Raw genomic sequence first — 22,659 nt, 5'->3', positions numbered from 1 at the left:
GTCTGGAGCGACCGTGTCTGTGTAGAACAGGACGGTCACAGCGCTGCAGCGGGGGAGCGTGGCAAATGGTTTCAGTGGGAGGGATGGTCAGCTGGGAGGCGGGAGCTGGGCGGGGATCTGGGCAGGGAAGGCACCGAAAACAAACAACAACAACTGCAAGCTGAAGATGGCCTCAGCCAGAAACGAAACCGGATTGGGGCACAGAGATCGATAGTGCGATCCTGATGTCAGTGGCACCGGTGAGATCAGGCAGCAATTAGTTAGGCAGGCAGAGTATCAATTTTAAAATATTAAATACAGCGTAGTTAGGCAAACGGAGTTTGCCTAACTACGCTGTATTTAATAATGATATTATTCGCTACTACTACGCTGTAATTAGATAATGATATGCTAGTGAGGTGTGATTTTTTTTTTTTTTTACATTTCATTTACATTTATTCAAATGAATTTATTATATTTTTAGTGATATATTTAATATAGATTTGGGCCCAATTTAGGATGTGGCTGTTTTACCTCAGTCCATTAGGGATGGGGAGGACATTACATATGCCACCCTTACTGACAGCAGACCGCCCTTACGTGGAGCTCATCCCTGGGTGATCGCTAAAGCTTCAATATAACTACAGTCACAGCGGTTCCCGTAAAGGTATCAAAAGTTTGGACTGCCACCATTGGTTTTGACAACCATCCACCATACTTTTTTGTTTTTCAGAGACAAACTCACAAAATGAGTTTTCTTTTGAAAAACAAATAATTAATAACCCACCACACCCAGGGTGTGTTTTCACTTTGGGTGTGGGGCCATTATAAAAAAAAATCTATTTGTCACCACCAGGTTTACCCTGTCAGTGGTGGACAGAATGAAAAGGACATCAGACTGTCCTCTTTAAATAGGGTAGGCAGTGTGATGCCCTAACTCCGATGCCCAGCACTCCATCAGGCTGTCAGAGTGAGCTTTCTGTTAATAGAGCTAATGAGGACTGCCTGACTCACAATAGGGCATGTCGACCGAAAGGTTGGTGGGCTGAATACTCCTTCACATTTGTGACAGAGTACCCTGCCCGCCAAACTCTGAATCGTCTTTAATTTGGGTTATTATTCTGTAACATTTTATTTTATGAATTAATAGATCAATGGTTCCCCGCCTTTTAAATTCTTTAGACCCCCACTCAATCACTACACGAAGCCGGGTACTCAGCTTAAGCAATCCTTATTATTTGAAAATCAAAACAAAACAGAACTAAGTATATATCAAACAAATTCACAAATCATGTAACATTTTATTTAATTCACACAAAGTACGTTTACATTCTAATTTTAATGGTAAAATCTGAGGATTTAAAACGAAAAAATATTTTTACAACACCAAACATTATAACAGTCTCTACTACATCACTTTCCTGTTTTACTACACCAGTGCTGTTACAATTGAGGCCACCAGTTAGCCATATAAGATTCCTTTCAATCAAAAAATGAATACCAATTATTTTAAATTAATGTACAGTTTTTTATTTTACATTAAAATATGTTGTATATTTAAAAAATACATTACATTTTTCCTTGTACTTTACCATAGGGAATTCCTTTTGGTGGAGATCTCCACCATTCGTAAATTTACTCTTCAATGTATCAAGCCATTGTTTTCATTGAGTGAATACTTGTAAGTCTGCATTTGGGTGTTAATCTACACTCTGAAATGGTGAATAGCAATAGCAAGTGTAGATTTATACCAAAGTGCATGAGTACATTTACAAATGCACTATGCTTGTAAATGTACCTTTGTGCATAGGTCCAGTTATCTGAAAAAATATAATTTGTCATGGCTAACCTGACACTATAAAGGATTTAAAGTACTAGACCTCTCTGTTCACATATCTCTCAACCCAGATGGCAAGTTGTAACAACCTGGTTAACTTATCACAGGTGTATTATGTTCACCTTCAAAATAAAACAGCATTGTATATTTAGCCGTGTGTAATCCATGTTTTTGAACAGAAATTTAAGATTTGTTTTCCGACTTCTAAAAAGAAATGTGGGTAGGTATAGAAACATGTGCGAGTGTCTCGGTTGCAAAGACATAAAATCTACAAGCTCTTGAAGCAAATTCTCTCTTCTTCCACACCCCAGGAAATTCCACATGTGGTAAGCATGAAAATCTAAAACTTAAAAAATGTACATACTTTAAGTTGCCAATAATACTTATGTGGAAATAAATTGTGAACGTTAGAATAGTATTGAAATAGTTCTATAGATTTTGTAGGTATGCCATTCCCTCTGAAAAGAAAAGGTGCTTACTGCACTATTGATGTATTTTTCCCAGCTCCTAAGGTTGCATTCTTTCAAATGTCAAGAACCAGCAGGCTGCATTTAACAAATTTTGAGACAAGATTTAATTTGATAAATACCTTCTTAACCAGGTTTCTCCCTTATAGTGATTTCAATGTACTTTTTTTGCTTTTTGCTCTGCATGGCTCTGCAACATCAAATGTTTGGCATATGTCATTACGCAATAAACACTGTATTAATCACAGCTTTAATTTATTCAAGGTTTGTAGTACAGACCAATTAAAACACATGACTTAGTGCATTACTGCACAACAAAATGAGTTCCAAAATGTGATTAACCATTCATGAACTCTTAGACGTCACCTGCAGCCTCTATTCGCTGGCCCCCTCAACCGCGACTGCTCCTGGTAAGAAAAACCCAACTCCTTAAGACACCTCTGCACCTGTCGCCCCTGGGCCGTGGAGAACAGGAGTAAATGTGTCCCTATGTCCCCGAGCATAGTGAGGCCTGAGCCCCCCTGTTGGTTCAGCCCAACTGGCCTCCCAGTCCAAGCCAGCAGCCTCTTTGCTCAAAGACCGATCCACATTGACCAACATTGGGCACCCAATGTTGTTTTGCACCCCTGCACCCGGCTGACCTAGTGCCGTTGGTGGTGTATTGCTGGTGCTGCCTTGGACCTTGCACATGGACCTTGCACACCACTCTCCTTAAGTCCAGGAGATTGGTCCCCTAAGTCACCATACTGTACCTGAATGCCGTACTTGTTCTTCCTCCAATGGATACCTTTGCAGCTTCTGAAAAATGCAGTATGACGACTTTTTAAATGCAAACATATTTCTATTGAAAAATGTGCTCACCTGATCGTATTGATTCTGGTGCATATATATATATATATATATTCACTGAAAAAACCATAGGTTATAGACCATATATAGTTAGGAATTAGCATTTAGAAAACCTTATTTTACTCACACAAAACCATTGAAATTCCATATATAGTTAGTTGCACTAACTATATATCGCGCACCCGCAATCCACTGCTGATGATGTCACATATTACATCATTCATGACATGGTCAGTGACATCACTGATGACATCACTGATGACATCTCAAATGACATCACTGATGACATCACTGATGACATCATCCAGTGACTGTGTGTTTCTGTAAAGTTTAAATATGTTTTACATATTGAAGAATGAGTAGATGTAGAAGTGTCTGGATGAAGGATTTAGTAGGTGCGTGACTGACTGTATGAGTGAGTGATTAAATGTGTCTCACTGAGTGCATGGGTTAGTGACTAAACTGTCTTAATTTGTGCATCATTGTGTCTGTTGTTCTGTAAACTGCTGCATGTGTTGATCAGTAGCTATATGAGTAACTATATGGGTTATTGATTGATTGCCCAAGTATTTGTATGGGAGACTGAGTGTGTGTGTGGCTGGCTGGGAGGTGTGTGACTCTGTGCAGATCAATGTGTACTTGTATCAATGATTGTATAAGAGAGTAATTATGTGTTAGTATATGTTTCAAAATGTAAGGTGCTCTATGTTTAACTGTATAGATTAGAAAATGGAAGTGTGATTGATTCTTTACAGGACTGACTAGGTGTGTGAGTAACTCCATGGATGAGTGACAGAGTGTGAGAGTCTGTATAGGTGTATGAGTGCATATGATAGTGTTGTAAAGATGAGTGATTGTATGTATGAATGATTGTATGGGTAAATGAGTGAATGTGTGTGTAAACATAGGAATCACTGAGTGCGTATGTAGTAACTAGTATTGGTGTGTCAATGGTTTCAAAAATTATACTCTGTATTTAACACTGGGTGTAACAGAGGTTATATTAAAGTGTGAGGAGATGCATTGTATTGTCACATGAATGATATCATCAGTGATGTGGTCATTGATGTCAAATGAGATGTCATCAGTGATGTCATCAGTGATGTCATTTGAGATGTCATCAGTGATGTCATCAGTGATGTCACTGACCATGTCATGAATGATGTAATATGTGACATCATCAGCAGTGGATTGCGGGTGCGCGATATATAGTTAGTGCAACTAACTATATATGGAATTTCAATGGTTTTGTGTGAGTAAAATAAGGTTTTCTAAATGCTAATTCCTAACTATATATGGTCTATAACCTATGGTTTTTTCAGTGAATTTTCAAGGTTTTGTAAATGCTAATTCCTAACTATATATGGTCTATAACCTATGGTTTTTTCAGTGAATTTTCAAGGTTTTGTAAATGCTAATTCCTAACTATATATGGTCTATAACCTATGGTTTTTTCAGTGAATTTCAATGGTTTTTTAATAGCAAATATCATAAGCTGTCGAATGTCAAGTACGTGGTAAGTAAAAACATTTTCGTGTTTATGCACACTGATCTGCTTTGATTGCTGCCCCCCACCCCTCATTTCTATTAGGAGTACTCTCTCTTTGCAGATAGTGAAGGGTAGTTAACGCAGCCCTTTGCCCCCTTTGTAATCCGTCGTGCCTGCTTCTCTCTCCATTTGATTGATTGTTCTCTTTGGTTCATTCTCTATTTACAAACAAGCACAGAGTCGCAATACTCTGTTTAGTCTTTGCAGATAGCGAAAAATCGTGTAAAAAAACAAAAGGAATCGAGCAAAATCAGTAGGCCACTAATGGGATCTCTTTTGACCTCGCTAAAATAGAAACATTAGGAACAACCTGTTGAAAATAGCAATGCGTATGTATATAAGCGGCGTTCATTTGTGTTCACAGTACCCCTTGTTGATTGTTTCAATCGAGCATTGAATTGTTCGAAGTTAATTCTCTTAAGGATCTTCTCTACCTGCAAACGAGGAAGAATAGGAATATTCTATCTCCCTTTGCAGATAGTGAAGGGTAGGTAACGCAAGCCTTTAACACGTCGTACCTATTTCATTCCTCATTGATTGATTGATTGTCCGAACATTGACTGTTTGGGAATTAGTTCTTTTTGGAGGTATTCCCTGTTTGCAAATAAACGTAGGAAAATCTTTGCAAGTAGTGAAAGGGTACGTAATGCGGACCGTTCTCCCCCGATGTAATCTGTCATGCCTATCTACTCCCCACTGATTGATGCACCTTTTTCACCCGGACCATTTACTAGAGATACGTCATCTGGCCCGACCAGAGAGCACCCCTAGTGAAAAGGACATATGCAATAATAACGAAGTGATCACTGTATCCTGTTAACAGAAACTTTACCATGAAACAACCTGGAAAGAAAAAAATAGGAAAACGAAAATCAGTAGGCCACTGATGAACATGAACTTTTATTAAACAACGAACAAAGAAACGATAACATAACGTAATGATAAAACCTATTAATGTCCTAGAAACAAGAAAACGTTAAAATATGCCAGTGGTGAGAGACCAGAAAAACAGTAAGAGAAACCAAATCACCCCTCGCTGTCCCACCGCCTGCCACGCCAAAAAAATCGATAGACTAGGGAAAATGCAAGTCAGTAGAACATCCACCCCCACTCTGGAAACTTCCAAGGTGGGGCAGGGTTCCGGCTACGCCCAGCCGGGAGCAGCCCATATAAGGCAGGTCCTGCTGCCACGCCTCGGCCAGGAGATCCTAACGTAGGGTGTAGCCGAAGGAGAGGCCGAGGCCAGCGGGACCCGGCCAGGGGATTGCCTTTACAACGCTGAACAGTTGCAGGGGGGGGGAATGTCTCCTCGACCCTCCCCTCTCTCTCCCAGTCCGGCCGCGGTGGCCCTTGAGAGTTGCAGGTAGTCCCGCCACATGCTCTTCCGGTCCGACCACCAACGGTCGGGGGGCCGAGGCCGACGGGATCCGGCTGCAGCCGATAAACCAAGAAACCCGTTCATGGGGCCAGAGCCAGGGGCGTCCGGCCGACATCCACCGGAAGCCCGGCCCGAAGACGGACGGGACACTTCTTTCTTTTATAATGGCTGCGACAACACTGGGGGGGGGATGTCTTGCACATGCCTCCGACCCCCCCCTCGTCCTCATCGCCTGGTCCGGCCATAACAAATCTCAAGCGAGACGCCGTGGGGTGCACTGGGAGGGAGAGACGGTGCGAACAGGCCTCTCCCGCCTCCCCAGGTGGAGACTTCCCAGCTGCACCCTCAGCGCTCCAGGCGCCCGGAAAACGGTTCTTCCACTGTGGCCATGCTGCAACGTCTCGCCCGGCAGGGTGGAGCCCGTCCGCTCATGTGACCCCGCGATCGCCGGTAGCTGCCGAACTCTCAAAATGGCGGTCGACCTGGCAAGAGCGGGCCCAGCATAAAGAAATGGCCCGGTCACTGGTTGACTCCACCACCGTAGTCCTCCACGACCTTGAAGATTCTAGAGGAGCCGCGGGAGTCTCCGACCCCCGATGGGGAATGACTGCCATGATCGCCCGTGGAGTGACGAAACTGTATCCGCGGGACGTCGGCGCTCCCATGCTGGCGCCAGCCTCACTTTGAATTACTAGCATCCTGCAGACCTCACTTCCGGTGAAAGCACAGTGTGACCCGGTAGGAAAAATTATTGCACCCCCTCCCCTTTTTGACTGATAAGTCAAACCACCGATCCTTTCCTTTGCCCTTTTAACGGAACTTTGGACTGCCTCCCCCTCTTTTACATTTTCTAGAGAAAACAAAACATTAACCACTACATTAGCATAGCAGTTGACACCAGAACTGTTTTCAAATTGAAAACCAACAACATCTTCAACAGAATCCTTTTTGTTTCTGCTGTGACCCTGCTACAGCACAGGCATTGTCCCCAGCAGTAATTCTGCAATGCCGGTAAGAATAGCTGTGGTGCCTACTGGACTCACTCACCCCCGCGGCGCCCCACGCCGTTTTTTGCTGGGCGGCAACTTACTAGACATCACTTTCGTGCCATCTAGATTTCAGCGCGTTCTGCTGCCTTGGAACTATTCGCACAACAGACCGCTACTGACAAGAATATTTCATTATTGGTGCTGTCAATTTCAATAAATCTATTGGATAATTAAAAAGAAATTGCCACGGTCTCTTCGTTGTTTAAATGTTTTTACTGTTTTTGTTTTGTTGTATATATTTATATGTTATTAAAGTTTTATATTCCTACTACTTTGTTGGAGTGCTATATATTTTTAATGTGACACATAATTGTAAAAACTTTGATGTACAAAGAGTCATTCCTGGAATCTTCCGCTTCAGGCTCGGTCCCCTCCCCAATCACAATACAGGATGGTTTTCAGATAGTAGGAACACCTGTGGTGTGACGGATCTCATCGGGTGTGGGCCTTGATCTACTATAACTCCTTTGAAGAGGGGTGATTCTTTACAGCTGGGGCCATAAACTACATCTGCAGGGCTAGCTGATAGCCTGGACAATCGGACACAGAGAAAGAGGAGTGTCAGAGGGTGCGGTAGTGAATAGGGCGAAAGGGAGGTGTCGGGCGGGCACAGAGTGTGATTCTCAGGGAAGAGCAGCGCAGATGGGGGGAGGTTTATTGCCCATGCATAAGACAGAGAGCGGTGGTGACCAGTGCCTAGGGAAGATGCTTGCGTGGGTGAGGAGCCATGCTACGAATCGACAGCGTGCAGAGAGTGGGTCTGGTCAAGACATCTAAAATGGCTGCCGTGCACGACAAAAGTGTGGCATTTCAAAAAAGGCAAGATGGCGCAGACAATGTTTTTCAACACTTCCTCATTTCCTTCGAATCGAACGTTAACAGACGTTGGGGCATATTACCAAAGTTAAGCGATATTTATCGCTAACGATGCTTACCAACCAATTTTTTACCACTAAGCATCGTCAGAAATTATCGAAGATAAACCTTACTATTATCAAGGTTTATCGCAAATGCGATAATAAACGGCCGCAATGCATGAATATCGCTAAAAACTCAGCGATATTCATGCATTACCGAGCTAATGCTCTTAGCCATGTTATCCACCTCCCATTGGATAACATGGCTAAGAACTGCTCAGGGCAGGTGTTACTTTTTGGAGATATTCGCGCTTAGCGCGAATATCTCCAAAAGTTGGTAATAGGAGATAGATATCTTGCATGTTGTAATGCAAGTTATTGTGGTATATGGAACTCATACCATAATCTCTCAGGAAAGCAGAAACTGATCCTTTTGGGACCGCCTAAAAAGGCCTAGGGGGTGAGGAGTACTCTACTTTGCCCCCTTTTCACGTTCCGAACTATTTTATTTTACTCTCTTCTGTAATTACACAAAATAGCAGCGATAAGATGCATCGGAGACACACAGTGAGAGAAAGGAGGCCGGAGATGAAGAAGACATGTCAAATACACATTGGAGATAATATAGTGGCAGAAGGGAAGTAAATATGAGTAAACTTACCATGTAACATAAAAATGTTGCACTCTATACTATAAGTCTCATTTTATACTACAATCACTTCCCTACAACCTCATAAATTAAAAATAAAAATGAATAATGTCTCAAACAATTTTTGAATTCTAAATATAAATTTATTCTTCAGAATTTTCTAAATTTGAAAGAACTAGTAACATGTCCTCATCAGCAATGTCCTCATTAAAAGTCTCCAATGATGATTCTTGTAACTCTATGGTCTCCAAACACTCGATAAATTCGCCATCAAGAGATTGATCAAAAAAATCATTCAAGTCATCTCCTCCTTGTGACAATATTTCATTATTGGTGCTGTCAATTTCAATCAATGTAGTGGAATCATTCAAGTCATCTCCTCGTGACAATATTTCATTATTGGTGCTCTCAATTTCAATCAATGTAGTGGAATCATTCAAGTCATCTCCTCCTTGTGACAATATTTCATTATTGGTGCTGTCCATTTCAATCAATCTAATGGAATCATACAAGCCATCTCCTCCTTGTGACAATATTTCATTATTGGTGCTCTCAATTTCAATCAATGTAGTGGAATCATTCAAGTCATCTCCTTGTGACAATATTTCATTCTTGGTGCTGTCCATTTCAATCAATCTAATGGAATCATACAAGTCATGTCCTCCTTGTGACAATATTTCATTATTGGTGCTCTCAATTTCAATCAATGTGTTGGACAATTCAAAAGAAATTGCCACGGTCTCTTCATTGTGAGCCATTTTATTTTGAAATTGCTTGCTGTAAATTGCAGAAAAAAATAATCACTTTCATTTATCGTTTTTAGTAATACATAATATAAAACTAACTTTATCAAGTATTTAGTATAACAGAAGGACTGCAAATAAATAACAGAAAACATTTTTCAAATTATCTTCAAGTGTACAACATAGTTCCCCTTACAAATTAACAACTCACCTTTTTAAAAGTAGCAGAAGTGTTAGTACTGTGTAAATCAAACACCAGAAATTCACCACCAAAAATTCCTCACAAATGTACCTCAGACAGTAGTATCACAAAATGGCTGTGGTTTCCTCTCATTTGACATATATACATAACCAATTAACTTTCATCACACACAAATACAAAACCAAAGTAACATTTTAATTGGTTCTAAATTTCAACACTTTCAAATGTGTTTTCCCCATGCAATTTTCCATAGGACATTTACATACGTCTACAGCCTGAATGGCTGAACGGAATTACACCAAACTTGGCAAAATGGTACATCAAACCTAAGAGGTCAGGAAGGATCTACTATGCCCCCTTATGGTCATTTCCCCCTTCGCTTTGGCCTCCTCTTGTCTCTCAATCCTACCGAGGGACAAGATGGCGGCCGCTACGGACTGTTTGGAATGTTGACAGACGCCGGAGAACCAATCAGCTTCGCAAAGCTCCGTAACGCGAAAAGTACGCGAAGCGGAGCGCTGTTACAGATATATATCTTTTTTTGAACGTTAATTTCTCAAAATCCACTGGAGCACATATATTGAGACCTAGCAAAGGCACATCGGGCTACCAGTCCCTAATATTTTGCCAAGTTTCGTGCAAATCCATTCAGCCGTTCGATTATTATTATTTTGTTTTTTTTTTGCCCCGCGGGGCCCTTTTAAAACCTCCACATCAAACCTAGGGGGTCAGCGAGGATCTACTATGCCCCCTTATAGTTATTTCCCCCTTTGTTTTGACCTCCTCTTGTCTCTCGATCCTACCGAGAGACAAGATGGCGGCCGCTACGGACTGTTTGGAATGTTGACAGACGCCGGAGAACCAATCAGCTTCGCTTCACAAAGCTCCGTTGCGCGAAAAGTCCGCGAACCAGAGCGCTGCCCGGTCCGCTGTTACAGATATATATCTTTTTTTAAACGTTAATTTCTCAAAATCCACTGGAGCACATATATTGAGACCTACAAAAGGCACATCGGGCTACCAGTCCCTACAATTTTGCCAAGTTTCGTGCAAATCCATTCAGCCGTTCGGGCTAAAAGTGAGGCCAACCGCCCTATGGAAAACTCAATGTTAAAAACACGTTTTGGGACCCCCCTTTTTTCTCGGCCCCCCCTTGACGAACCCCCCCCAAATTTTCAAGGGCTGCTCAGAAACAAAATGTGCCATTTTCCTGAAAATTTCAGCCAATTCCGTCCACAAACGCCAAAGTTATTAGACATAGAATTTTCAAAAAACCCATAGAGAAAAAATCCTAACTATATATACCTACTGGCGACCGCCAGTAGGTAATATATATATATATATATATATATATATATATATATATATATATATATATATATATATAAATATATATATATATATATATATATATATATATAATATATATATAAAGATATGTGTTATTAGGTCGAGCCTAGCGGCAGCACTCATGCGCTAGGATAAAGGTGTAGTTTGCAGCTTATATTAGTATATCTCTAGATCCACTGTACATGGGCTCTCATACCTACCAGGAGGACTGACTGACAGCAGGATCCCGGTATGATTTCCATCTGACAGGAGTGATGTCCACGAGTGAAGTACATATTTGTACTTTCTAAGTAAAACCAAGAATCTGAAGTACAACACACAGACAGTCCATAAGCAATAACAGGTAGGATCAGGATCTGCTTTTTCATTACTCATCACTCTCTCTGGGCAGATGTCGTCCTACGACAATCTTTCATCCCAACTTAGCAGAGTCTGTGAGTGGATGGACGACTCGTTCTTGAAACTCAACGGAACAAAGGCGGAGATCATGATGCTAGGCCATGATGTCCCCCCCACGGTGGACGGCTGGTGGCCTAACACTCTGGGCCCTCCCCCCCCCCCCCCCCCCAATAGAGAAAATTAGAAGTCTAGGGGTGTGGCTGGACCCAGCACTTAATTTTTTGGTGCAAGCCCAGAAGATAGCAGCCACCTACTACGCCCTGATGAGATCACTGAGAAAAATAATCGGACTGCTTCCATTTGAAGCAAGGCGGATATTAGTCCAGGCATTGATTTTAACGCGCCTGGACTATTCCAACGCATTATATCTAGGGGCTCCACAAGGGACACTCGGGGTCTTGCAGACTGTACAGAATTGTGCAGCCCGCATGCTTCTACAGGTATCACGTAGAACTTCGGCCAAACCTGCGCTCCGGCAACTACATTGGCTGCCGGTACAACAAAGGATTGAATTTAAGGCTATGACTATTGTTCATAAAGCCTTAACTAAGACAGGACCTGGTCTTATTCAACCTTTGTTCTGTCCTTAGATCCAGCAACAAGAACTCTCTGGCAGTTCCACGAATCAGGAGAAGCCGTATGGGTGGCAGGCGTTTTGCTGTTCAGTCAGCAAAACTTTGGAACAACTTGCCTGACCCTATTCGGATGGAGGAGAACCATCTTAGGTTCAGGAATATGCTGAAAACCTTCCTATTTCCCTAACTCACCGGGGATGAATTGGACCACTGTAATGCGCTGGGATGCCTCCGGGTAACCATGCGCTATACAAATGAATAATCATTCATTCATTCATTCATTATGGACATCACCAGCTGCACAGATCCAAGGAATATAGTAGTGGAAAGTTATATTCCATTATGCACATGACCATAAGAAACACAGGGAATGGAAACCAGTTAATGAGGCAGTGCAATCAAAGTACGCCTTCACCGGTATCGAGGTATGGCACCTGAGCTCCCGCCACTGAAGACGGATGATAGGACAATGTCCTAATTTAATTCGAAAATTAGACTGGACCTTGATGACAACAGATGGATAAAAATTAATGAAAATTAAAAAAAACTGTTGTTTCTGTCAACGCAATTCTGTCAGCTTACCTAAGAGGTATGCATAGATGACAGCCACTTGGGTATGGTATTTTGCAGAAACAATATTCCATGGACACAAAAGAGATGGGCTGGAGAGCTTGGAGAAACAAGTATTTGCAATGCAATAGGTCTCGCATTTTAGAAACTGTGACCTATTGGTACTGTAAATGACAATGCCTTTTGAGACATAAATAAATGGCGTTATCATTTACAATGCTTATAGGTAAAAATCTTGCTATTGCGAGACCTATTGCATTACAAATGCTTGTTTTATAAAGTGTTGTGGATCTCCTTATTGAGTTGTGTGCATCATTTATTGACCAGTGTGTGTATTTGCAGATGTCTTACACTCCTCTCTGATAAGCCTAAGTTTTCTTGACCACACTAACCCCTATAAGTGTACCTTGAGATTGTTTGAGCAAGCTCCTGTCTACTCATAAGGGAACCCCTGGACTCTTTGCACAATACATCCAATTTAAATCTATCATATAAAGAGCCAGCTTCCTACACATACCAACTGGTTGAGATTACAAAAACTGTATGATATGTAATTGCTGTGGTTCTTGCCAGGTTGTTATGATCTGCTCCTTAACCATTTGTCCCAAATACTATACCAGATATAAGCAGGATTTGTAGCTAGGACATCCTATAAGACTCTGCAGCAGTAATTTTACAGACACTACAATGTCTTGCGAGAATACCATGTTCCTGTGAGACTTGGCAGTCACCTTTACAAATGCTGTGGAGTCTCGCAAGAATGAAAAGATCCTGCAGAAGAGTGAAGATACCATTGCTTGCATTGCAGAGTCTCACAAAAATATGAAGATCCTGCAAGATTTTGTTTGCTATTTGAACCATTTTAGGACGTTCAGTATATGAGGCATGCCCTTGTGGGCTAATGTTTTGTTATAAAAATATTCTTTATTCGATGCAACAGCTGATGTTTCATCTTGTATAAGCATAAGGTTTTATCGTCGGGCAGAGGATTATTAACTAGCATTCGCCAACACAATCTACTACACATAAGTGAATGTGTAACCAAGAAGTACTTCGCTCATCAGATTTTTAATTTGGCCCAGGACACGAGTCTTCTTCACTCTGGTTCCATGTCTCTTGTGGGCGGAACCACAATTATCCTAAGACAGGATTCTAGTGTATCATAACCGGTCTTCAAATTTTGTGCTGCAGCTTTTACCATTTTGTGAATATTTGGAGAACAGTGCCGTTTGCATTAATGCCAGTTTTGGCATATTAAACAATTATTAAGGAGCTACTCAAGTTAAAGCAATAATATATACATAGTCGGTGTGGCGTAGCCCTAGTCCTGCCTGTACCATTGAGGACTCCTGTGTTCCTGTTTCTCTTCCTGTATGCTGGATCACCTTTCAAACTATAAATGTAGGTAGCAGAAGCCCCCTTGATCTTGCTGTGTTAATAGCACAGTAAACTATTTATAAAAAGTTTCCCAAAATCAAAAAATCTCTTCAAATAGAAAGTAGATGGTATAATACTATTAACCTTACATACTTTTTTTTTAACTCTCTTTTTATTGAACAGTTGTGATAGTACAGTGGACGGCCAAATAGCCACTTAGTAATACAATACAGTGTGAAAGGGACGACTGACCATTCCCTACAAATTAATCATATGCTTTGTACAGCTTTAAATTGGGGTAAGAGCAATGTCCACATCAAATCTGTGGAGTTCCTCTGATGAAGATACACATATTTCACCACGCTCTACATTCCATTTAGCCCATTTATGATTCCATTTCTTGGGGCAGCCCCTATGTTTGAATACATCGTTTTCTGCGATCATTGCATTGTCCATGTCGTTAGCCCATCTCTGATGCGTAGGCAGCTCCCCGGACCCCCACAGCCGGGCAATGTTTCGTTTAGCAAGGACGAGTCCTAGGGATATCCACGTGTGCTCCTTTTGAGTCAGGTCTGTGGACTCCCATGCATTTAGCAAACACAGGCGCAGAGAATGAGGAACAGTTTTCCCGCTCACCCTCGTAAGTGTGAAGATGATACACTCCCAATATGGCTGGATATTCGGGCAGTCCCAGAGTGTGTGAAAGAATGTACCCTCAGCTGCGCACTTCCTGAGGCACCCCTGATCTGATATACGCCCCATTTTTACGAGTGTGTGCAGCTAGATAAGTTCTTTGCAGAATCTTGAGCTGAGCTAGTCGTAGCCTCATTGGGATAGCAACTTCTGCGGGGAGGAGAGAGCTTCTTGACAGTCGTCGTCCTCTAAATATCCAAGATCAGATTCCCACAGTACCTTACATACTTTTGATGATGTTTACTTACATATATGTGCCTATTTATTTATTTATTTATTAGAGTATATCGTTTTTAATATATATGTATAAGTATATATGTTTGTGTGTGTGTGTATGTATATATATATATATATATATATATATATATATATATATATATATATATTTTATGTGAATCATTGGACTATTCATAGAATTTCTTATTGTCTTGCACTTATACAAAAAAAATATAAAGATTTTAAATTCTTTCTTCTATTCCTTTAAGCCTTTGACTATTAATGAAAATCCTGCGATACAGAAGAAAAGGTTTCATACTTTACGTCCTTTTTCTGCATCGTAATAACCTTCATTGAATTCATAAACAACCCACCCCCCATGCCTCTCTTCACAGTTGGGTTTTGGAAACTTTGATATCCTTGGCATTTCCATAAAAAAGAACTGAGTGGATGAGCCAAACTGCCAGTACAAAGCCTCATGGACAGAGGGCTCCTTTGGACAGGAATCTTTTCACTCTGTTGACATTAAATGTGCTTTAAGTGAAACATTTTCTAAATCTTTTCACATTTTAAACTATCTTTGCACCTAAGAACTATAAATGGCTGTGTAGTTGAAGGTAGTCAAAAAGGGGAATGTCCGTCAAGTTCCTGTATCAGTTGGTCTAGAAATATTCAAATATAACATAATAGAATCAAAATCTATTTAGCCGAGAGAAGAGTCCACCTGTGTTTCATACACCATATACACTATAGTTAAGGATAGAAATTCTGCGTAGAGCTTGTAGTGTTTAGAGCAGATTCCCTTCGTCATCTGAATGTGATAGTTCAATTACTGTGATTGTCCCTTCATATAGTTTGCTTGTTGTCTTCTAACTACCAAGATGCGGTATAAGTGTTGTTTCATCTACCTGTTTCAAAATATATGAAGAGGTACTTTGTAGAAGTACATGGGGCGAATGGCGTTGGTAATCCAATTTAGTATTTTGTAATCCCCTTCAGATTTCCTTCTATATATGTTTTACAATGTACCAGCAATGTCCAGGACCAAAAGGACTGCCTTGCCCCCCCCCCCCCCCCCGCGTAGCTCCAGTGTAAATTGTGTATAATCTTGTCTTCCATAGGCCCACTGTGAAAGCAGTTTATACAAAACAGGTTTCGGTAAATGAATGCCAATAGAAGACCTTCTTGTTTCATCAGACCTTCTAGGGTATCAAGCACTACTGCCCAAGCTGCCTCCTGGAGCACCTCACAAGATTTGTTGTTGCGAAAAATCACAATTATATGGACAGACATATCATCTTATGCAACAGTGGTATCTTCCTTGATTCAATAAAAGTGATGATTTTTCCCAGATTATACAAAACCATTACTACTAGAGTACAAATAATTCACAGTGATTAAACAGAAGCTCTGGGCAATGCAGCTGAACAATGTGCTTCTCTGCCCAGTAAATATGATGGAGATTTTTCAATGCCGGCCATTGTCCATCGGGCTTTGTATGGCTTGGGCCCACTCTACCTGCAGAAGCGCTTTTCTTTCTATATTCCTTCCAGGACTTTGCGGTCTTCGGACCAACTCCTTATTCAGAACCCGCGCTTCTCACGCCATAGGCTAGGTGGCTGCTCTTTCACCCGCAAGGCTGGCATAGCCTGGAATGAGCTTCCTCTCGCCCTCAGGAGGATTTCTGATCCGGTTATCTTTAAAAATAATCTAAAAACACTTTTGTTCTGAGTTCATTCTCTTAGAGTCTCTTTCTGTTCAGCTAGTATTGGGGGCTCAGGGTAGCAGCGCCGGGATACTCTGAGTAGCTGTGCCCTTTAGAAATGCAGTGTAACATAACATAACATAACATTTTCAGTGTCATTGCCCGTTTCTTTGGACTGCCAGAGATGGCCTGCAACTCGGTCACACAAAGGCCCAATTTAAGTGCCTCATGAGACAGTAAGAAGTTGTTTAAAAAAGAGAGGAGCAGGGTGATGCGTAGGACCGAGGGAGAAAGGGCACTATCACTCAGGTACTATAGAGCTGTCGGCCATACATCCAGGAAGGTTAACCTGAGGTGTCGAGAGAGTAGGCTATGGAGTATCAAGAACCCATCTTCTCACCCGCTGACAAAACCCCAAGGAAGGAGCAGGGACTGGAGATTCTTGACAATTTGTCAAGTTACGATTCACATTTATACCATTTGCTCTATGTTGTCATGTGGGTATGGCAGTGCTTTAAATTGAAATGTCGAAGTGCAGATACTCTCTAGGTAAAGTACCTGCAAAAAGTGTCAGTTCTTGCACATTAAATGTATTGTAGCAGTGCTGAGAAGTGCAGTTACTCTCTCTTTCAAATTAGATAAGCACAGGTACTCAATACTGGATATTACCTGATCATTTAAAGCACTGGGGTGGAGTGCACACGAGATGATCGTGTCCTTTCACTTTTCTAAGGGAATGTATCCTAATGCAGAGTAGTATTACTGAGAAGCAAGGCAGATGCCTGTGGAGACATGAGTGGATGGGGGAAGGGTGACAAACGATTCAGATTTAATGGAATGGAGCAAAATACACAAATCACATGTTGAGACGTGACCTAAAGTTGGTACATAATGAAGTACTGATGCCAAGGCAGAGTATCCATTTGCCTCCTTTCATTCTGTGATTACTTCTAGGATGTGGACTCTACTATTTTCTACACTGGTGGACTCACTATTGGGTTGTTCTCAACTTGTGGGCTCCTCTAGAGTAGGGATGCAGTGGGTTGTGGCAGTTTAAGCGCACAATGCATGTTTTGCATGACTGGTGCATTACTGTGGTGGAGATGGATTACATTTGGTTTTGATTCTCTTTAGTAAAGTAGATGGTGTCTGTTATTAGACTGAGGTTATACCTAGGCGACAGATACCTCTGGGGTAGAAGTGTAGAAAGGGTAGAAGTTGTTGTTGAGGTTAGTCACTTGTTTATTGCTAGGAAGCATCTCTTATTACTTCAGTGCTGGTCCGATATACAGTGTTGCATAAAAGACCTTGATGGTAGATGACAGAGCATGCCCAGGTTGTTTCAGAGTGTTGTCATGGAAGGTTAATGGCCTGAATGATAAAATTAATAGAGGGTCAGTCTTGCAGTTCGTGAAGAGGCACTCCCTAGCTGTCCTCATGTTGTCAGAGACCCTTCTGGGTTTCATACACAATTTCTAGGGGCGTATTGTATATACTAAAGTTTTACATGCTCACCTTGTTAGGGACCTTAGCTATTTTGCTTAGGAAATCATTCCTCTTCTTGATTACTAAGACTCAGACAGAAGGGCAGAGTAAATGTTTGGGCGTGTTGGGGGGATAAGTTAATGGATATTTGTATTTTTACATCCCACCAAAGCTTTAAATGCTCACTTTTAAAAAATAAATGCCTACTGCTGGAGATTTCACCGGATAATGTAGTGATAAGCATTTACTTTAATGCTGTCATGGGTAGGAATTTTTGCAGTAGCGTTAGGCCAGAGAGACCTCAAGCTTCTCCTTTCTCCATGATGGGGTTTTGGGATGTAAGGCAAAGCTGACATCCACAGACTAGAGCATGTACATGTTTCTCAATGACTAATCAATCCTTTTCTCACCTTCACTATTTCTTCGTCTCACATTCCTGAGATGCGATGCGTGTCTGCAGTTCAGATGCTCCCCTGGGAACCATCTGACCATACTGAACCCTGAAAGGAGCTTTTGAAAGGTTATAGAAATGAACGAGAAAGTTGACAGGGACAGGAGAGCTGGTGGGACGACTAGAACAAGAGAACTGGTGGGACGATAGAGATGAGAGAGCTAGTGGGATGATAGAGGCAAGAGAGCTAGTGATATCTGCGTAACTTTGTCTTGTTTCATTTAAATATTTCCAAAGAAGATAATATACACTTAAACATCTGTGGAAGTTGGGTAGCCTTCCTCTCTGAGCACCTTTAGTGTCAGGTACACAGGAGAGATGTTGTTTGTAGTGTATTCTTTATTTATTTCATAAAGATTTTCTTCAATAAAAACAGACCAAACTGCGATGGATGCCATGCCACGGAGCCGGCTGAGACCTTGAAAATACAAATTGGAGATAAGACCAGTTTATTTGGACTGATCAATGAATGAATGATTTACCCAGCCTCATGATATAGAAGAATTGTCTAAATAACAAAAAGAGGCCTAATTTGGTGCTAATTTGGATACATTTAAGAAGAAATACTTTCTACCTATAAGTAATTAAGGAATTATATACTCTTCGCCCTGAATAAGTCCTTGTAGGACGAAATGTGTTGGCTACCGCTATGGTCTGTTTTTATTGAAGAAAATCTTGATGAAATAAATAAAGAATACACTACAAACAACAACTCCACTGAAGATTCATCATTTGCACTGAATACGATGTGTCTATAACTGAAATGTTTTTGTTACATAGACTGCATTTACTGTGAAGAGTGCTGGACTAATTGATATTTGCCTTTGAGAATAAGACACGTTTGTCTTAGGAGGTTTAGGGGTTCAGAATCTCCAGTCCGCTGCACCTAAAGTTTGAAATAAAGAAATCACTAAAGGATAGGTGCAAATGTGTTTAGCCCCAAACCCCATGTTCTTGTGTGCTGCAACATAGGAGAGATGTCTTGCATGGTGACTAGGATTGCAAAGCAATTCATGCTTAGTGGAGAAAAGCTTCAATCACAATGACCAACGTTCTGAAATGCCACTGTACTTGCATAAAAGGCTAGCTCTCATTGATATCGTAAAGGAAGAGGGACTTAGAAGGCAGGCCCATATATTGAAAGGGCTGGGGAATTTCACTTGCCAAAATAGACAATATAAAGTATTGGAGATCAACCACTGTGCCCCATGTCAGATATGGTTCTATTAGTGAAACTAGTTTACCATTCAAGGGGTTTTCCAAGTAAACACACCAAGAATTGAGGTATGTGGTAGGTCTTCTTTCAATTATCTACATAGCTATCATCGAGGACACTTTGGAAACAGTTGACTCGCTTTGCAAATCAAGAGTCTTATTATGGCGGTTATGTTGTATGTAAACCTGTTCGCAGGGAATCCCACTTCTATCAAATATTATTGTTCTATATGTTTTCTTTGGTTGTACAAAAAATCCAGAAATTGTAGTATTAAAAAATAGGATCTCCAATTGCCCTTATCAGTGTTGAATTGGCAGATTTCATGGGTAGAATGGCCTTTTTGTTTGCCATCAATTGATCTGATTCTTTGATGCTACGTCTCTTGGATTCTCCCACGAAAACAGTAAGAATTTTACCAACCATCCAAAATGTATAATGTGAAAACATTTGCCATGGATCTGAAATTTGCTATTCTCCCCAGGCCTAATTTAGATACCTTTTGCACCTTTAAATTTGTGTTTTGTACCTTTGTGTTTTGTGTTTAGTATGTGCTTGGAGTAATGAAGTTGAACCTTTAGTGTTTAGACAAAGTAATGGAAATAATTGCTTTTTGAAAACTTTTGTTGAAGTACATGGAAAAGTGAATTTCTCTTTTTCCTATTTTAGGTTTATCTATGATTGGGTATACAGTGGTGTTTTCAGAGATGAATATGGCGAATTCATGATCCAGGTGAATGAGGATTTTCTCAGATTCAGAGGTATTTATAATGGCGTATTCATCTAATTGATCCCTTATCGAAATGACTCGCCACATTAGTTACACCTTGCTTTTGCCTTTATTCTTTAGACAGGCTTTACTGGACTGATGGCTATGTTTTGATTTCAAAAGAAGTGGAAGACTGTGTACCGGTATTCCTCAATCATATTGCTAATGAGATCTACATGTGCGGGAAGACCATAAACTTGTTAAAATTATGCTGCCCGGGGGTAAGTTCTCTACTACTCTAGTATTTGATATCTGTACAGCCGTGTAAAAAATAATTGACCATCAATCCTGTTTCTTGACATCTTCATGCTAATTATGATACACAAAGACATTATAATACATTTAAGCCGCATCAAAAATCCAACCAAAATGTTGCAGTTGATAAATTAAGGGATATTCAAAAAACAGTAAAACAAAAAATACAATGAATCCATTGATGGTACAATATCTGGATAAGATGAACATGTGATCCTCTTTTACATGATTTATAATTAAAGGGGTTGGGGGCTTTAACCACTTGAACGCTATGGGGATTTTTCCCCTGTGCTGTAAATCCAGGAACACCATTATTCATGACGAGCTTGGCTCGTCATCAGTGTAGCAGGAGGCTACTGCATGACGAGCCCAGCTCGTCATGAGCGTGGAAGGGGTTAAGCGATAATGAACCAGTTCAGCTCATTAAAAGGCTGCAGCGATAAGATCACATTAAAAAGCTGCTGTGCTTGATAGATAATGTTGACCAAAAGCGCAAAAAGGCGCTGTTCATCTCATTGGATGCTGTAATAGTGTTTAATGGAGTCTGGGGGTATTTCCTGGAATGGTCTTTGGTAACATTTAGGTCAGGCCTCAAATTTAAAACATGGGTTCTTTTCTCACTGTCACACTAGGATTCTTACAGTAGTTGTCACATTTCATCGCAGATATAGATAAAGCCAGGAACCAGGCAAGGAGTCCTCTCTCCCTAATGCTTTTTGCCCTGACAATAGAAAACCTAGCAGAGAAAATTTGGAGGAAGATGGATATAAATTGCATCTCAAAGGGAAACTAAGCGCACAAACGAATGCTAAATGCAGACAATATAATGGTCACAATCAAATGCACAGCAATTTATAAGAAAACACAAGCATACATTTATTTAACCACTGAATTTGAACACACAGCAAGTGTGACGAGATTTTAAGGCATCTTTATTACTCATTCATTTTCTGAACAAACAGAACAACTGTTCTTTTCCAGCTGGAGCTCTCTCCCCAGGACAGACAAGTGGGCCCTAAAAATAACTCGCCCATATAAAATCTGATGCGCCAAAGCTAATGGGGGGGGGTAGCTTTTGTGAGTCCTTGGAGGGGTTCAGGAGATTCTAGACGATGGGTGAAGCGTTCAGTAGATTATGAGTATATGTTAACAGATGGTACACGCTTACACTGTTTATCTTTATTCAACTGGGGAAGTCCTGCTAAAGGCCGGGAGAACAGGAAGAAAACTGTTTACTTTTACCGTTAACAAAGGTCGGGGATGGTTCCTTGTCACTCTGCAGATGTAAACAACTATATGTGTAAAATAGAAAAAGGAAATAAAACATTAGAACGATGTACATTCTTTGCAGCTACATTTTGTCTTCCCTTAGTACATATAATTGTGCACTGTTTAATTTATTATTATATATACATGATTCATGTGTCGGTACTCTTATGTAGACTACGCTGTATAATGTAAGTTTTGTTATGTTTACTCAATGTTAATGTGTGAATATTTTCTTAAATTCCTAAAATAACACATTTGAAGAATATATAGAAGGTATCTTCAAATACTTCCTTGGCCATAGTACTGAGTTGCAGTAAAAATAACGTAATGTTTCTTGTTTGACAGCACTACATTTGTTGGTCTGAAATCCCTGTTCCTCGGATTTCTGTTACTTTCTCCCTAGAAGAACTGAAGGAGATGGAAAAGGACTGTGCTTTGTATGTTGGTAGAATGGAAAGACTTGCCCGCTATAGCTCCATTAGCAAGGAGGAAAAGGTAAACCAAATGTAATATTATGCACTGTTTTATGAGATATGTATTTTAAAATACACCAACGTGACTCCTATTCCAGTGGCCATATGAAATTCTTTTCTGACATGTTTAATTATGTGACCTGTCATTCACTTTGACGACTACTACTGCTTTGTTGAAAGAGCATGAATTCATTACCTAACCTTTCAAAGACAGGTATGTTGAAGCAATTTTCTCTTGGAATCAATACATTTTAGTGCCTCTCCCAATGAAATGGCCATCCTAACTTTTTGTACAAGTAT

General features: G+C 40.7%; 1 protein-coding gene across 3 annotated transcripts in view; it reads left to right on the top strand.

Moving 5' to 3' along the window:
- TUBGCP6 (tubulin gamma complex component 6) overlaps positions 1-22,659 on the top strand; it is a 610,570-nt gene that overhangs the window by 235,856 nt on the left and 352,055 nt on the right. For all 3 annotated transcript variants that reach the window (XM_078678997.1, XM_078679005.1, XM_078679003.1), the window contains 3 exons: positions 20,263-20,354; positions 20,444-20,583; positions 22,232-22,381. In XM_078678997.1, coding sequence (XP_078535123.1) covers positions 20,263-20,354; positions 20,444-20,583; positions 22,232-22,381 — 382 coding nt within the window. The remainder of the gene's footprint in view (positions 1-20,262; positions 20,355-20,443; positions 20,584-22,231; positions 22,382-22,659) is intronic.

The sequence above is a fragment of the Lissotriton helveticus genome, chromosome 1_1, assembly GCF_964261635.1.
Source record: "Lissotriton helveticus chromosome 1_1, aLisHel1.1, whole genome shotgun sequence".
NCBI classification, from domain to species: Eukaryota; Metazoa; Chordata; class Amphibia; order Caudata; family Salamandridae; genus Lissotriton; species Lissotriton helveticus.
Note: the sequence above shows the minus strand (reverse complement) of the source record. Positions and strands in the feature narration are given on the sequence as shown.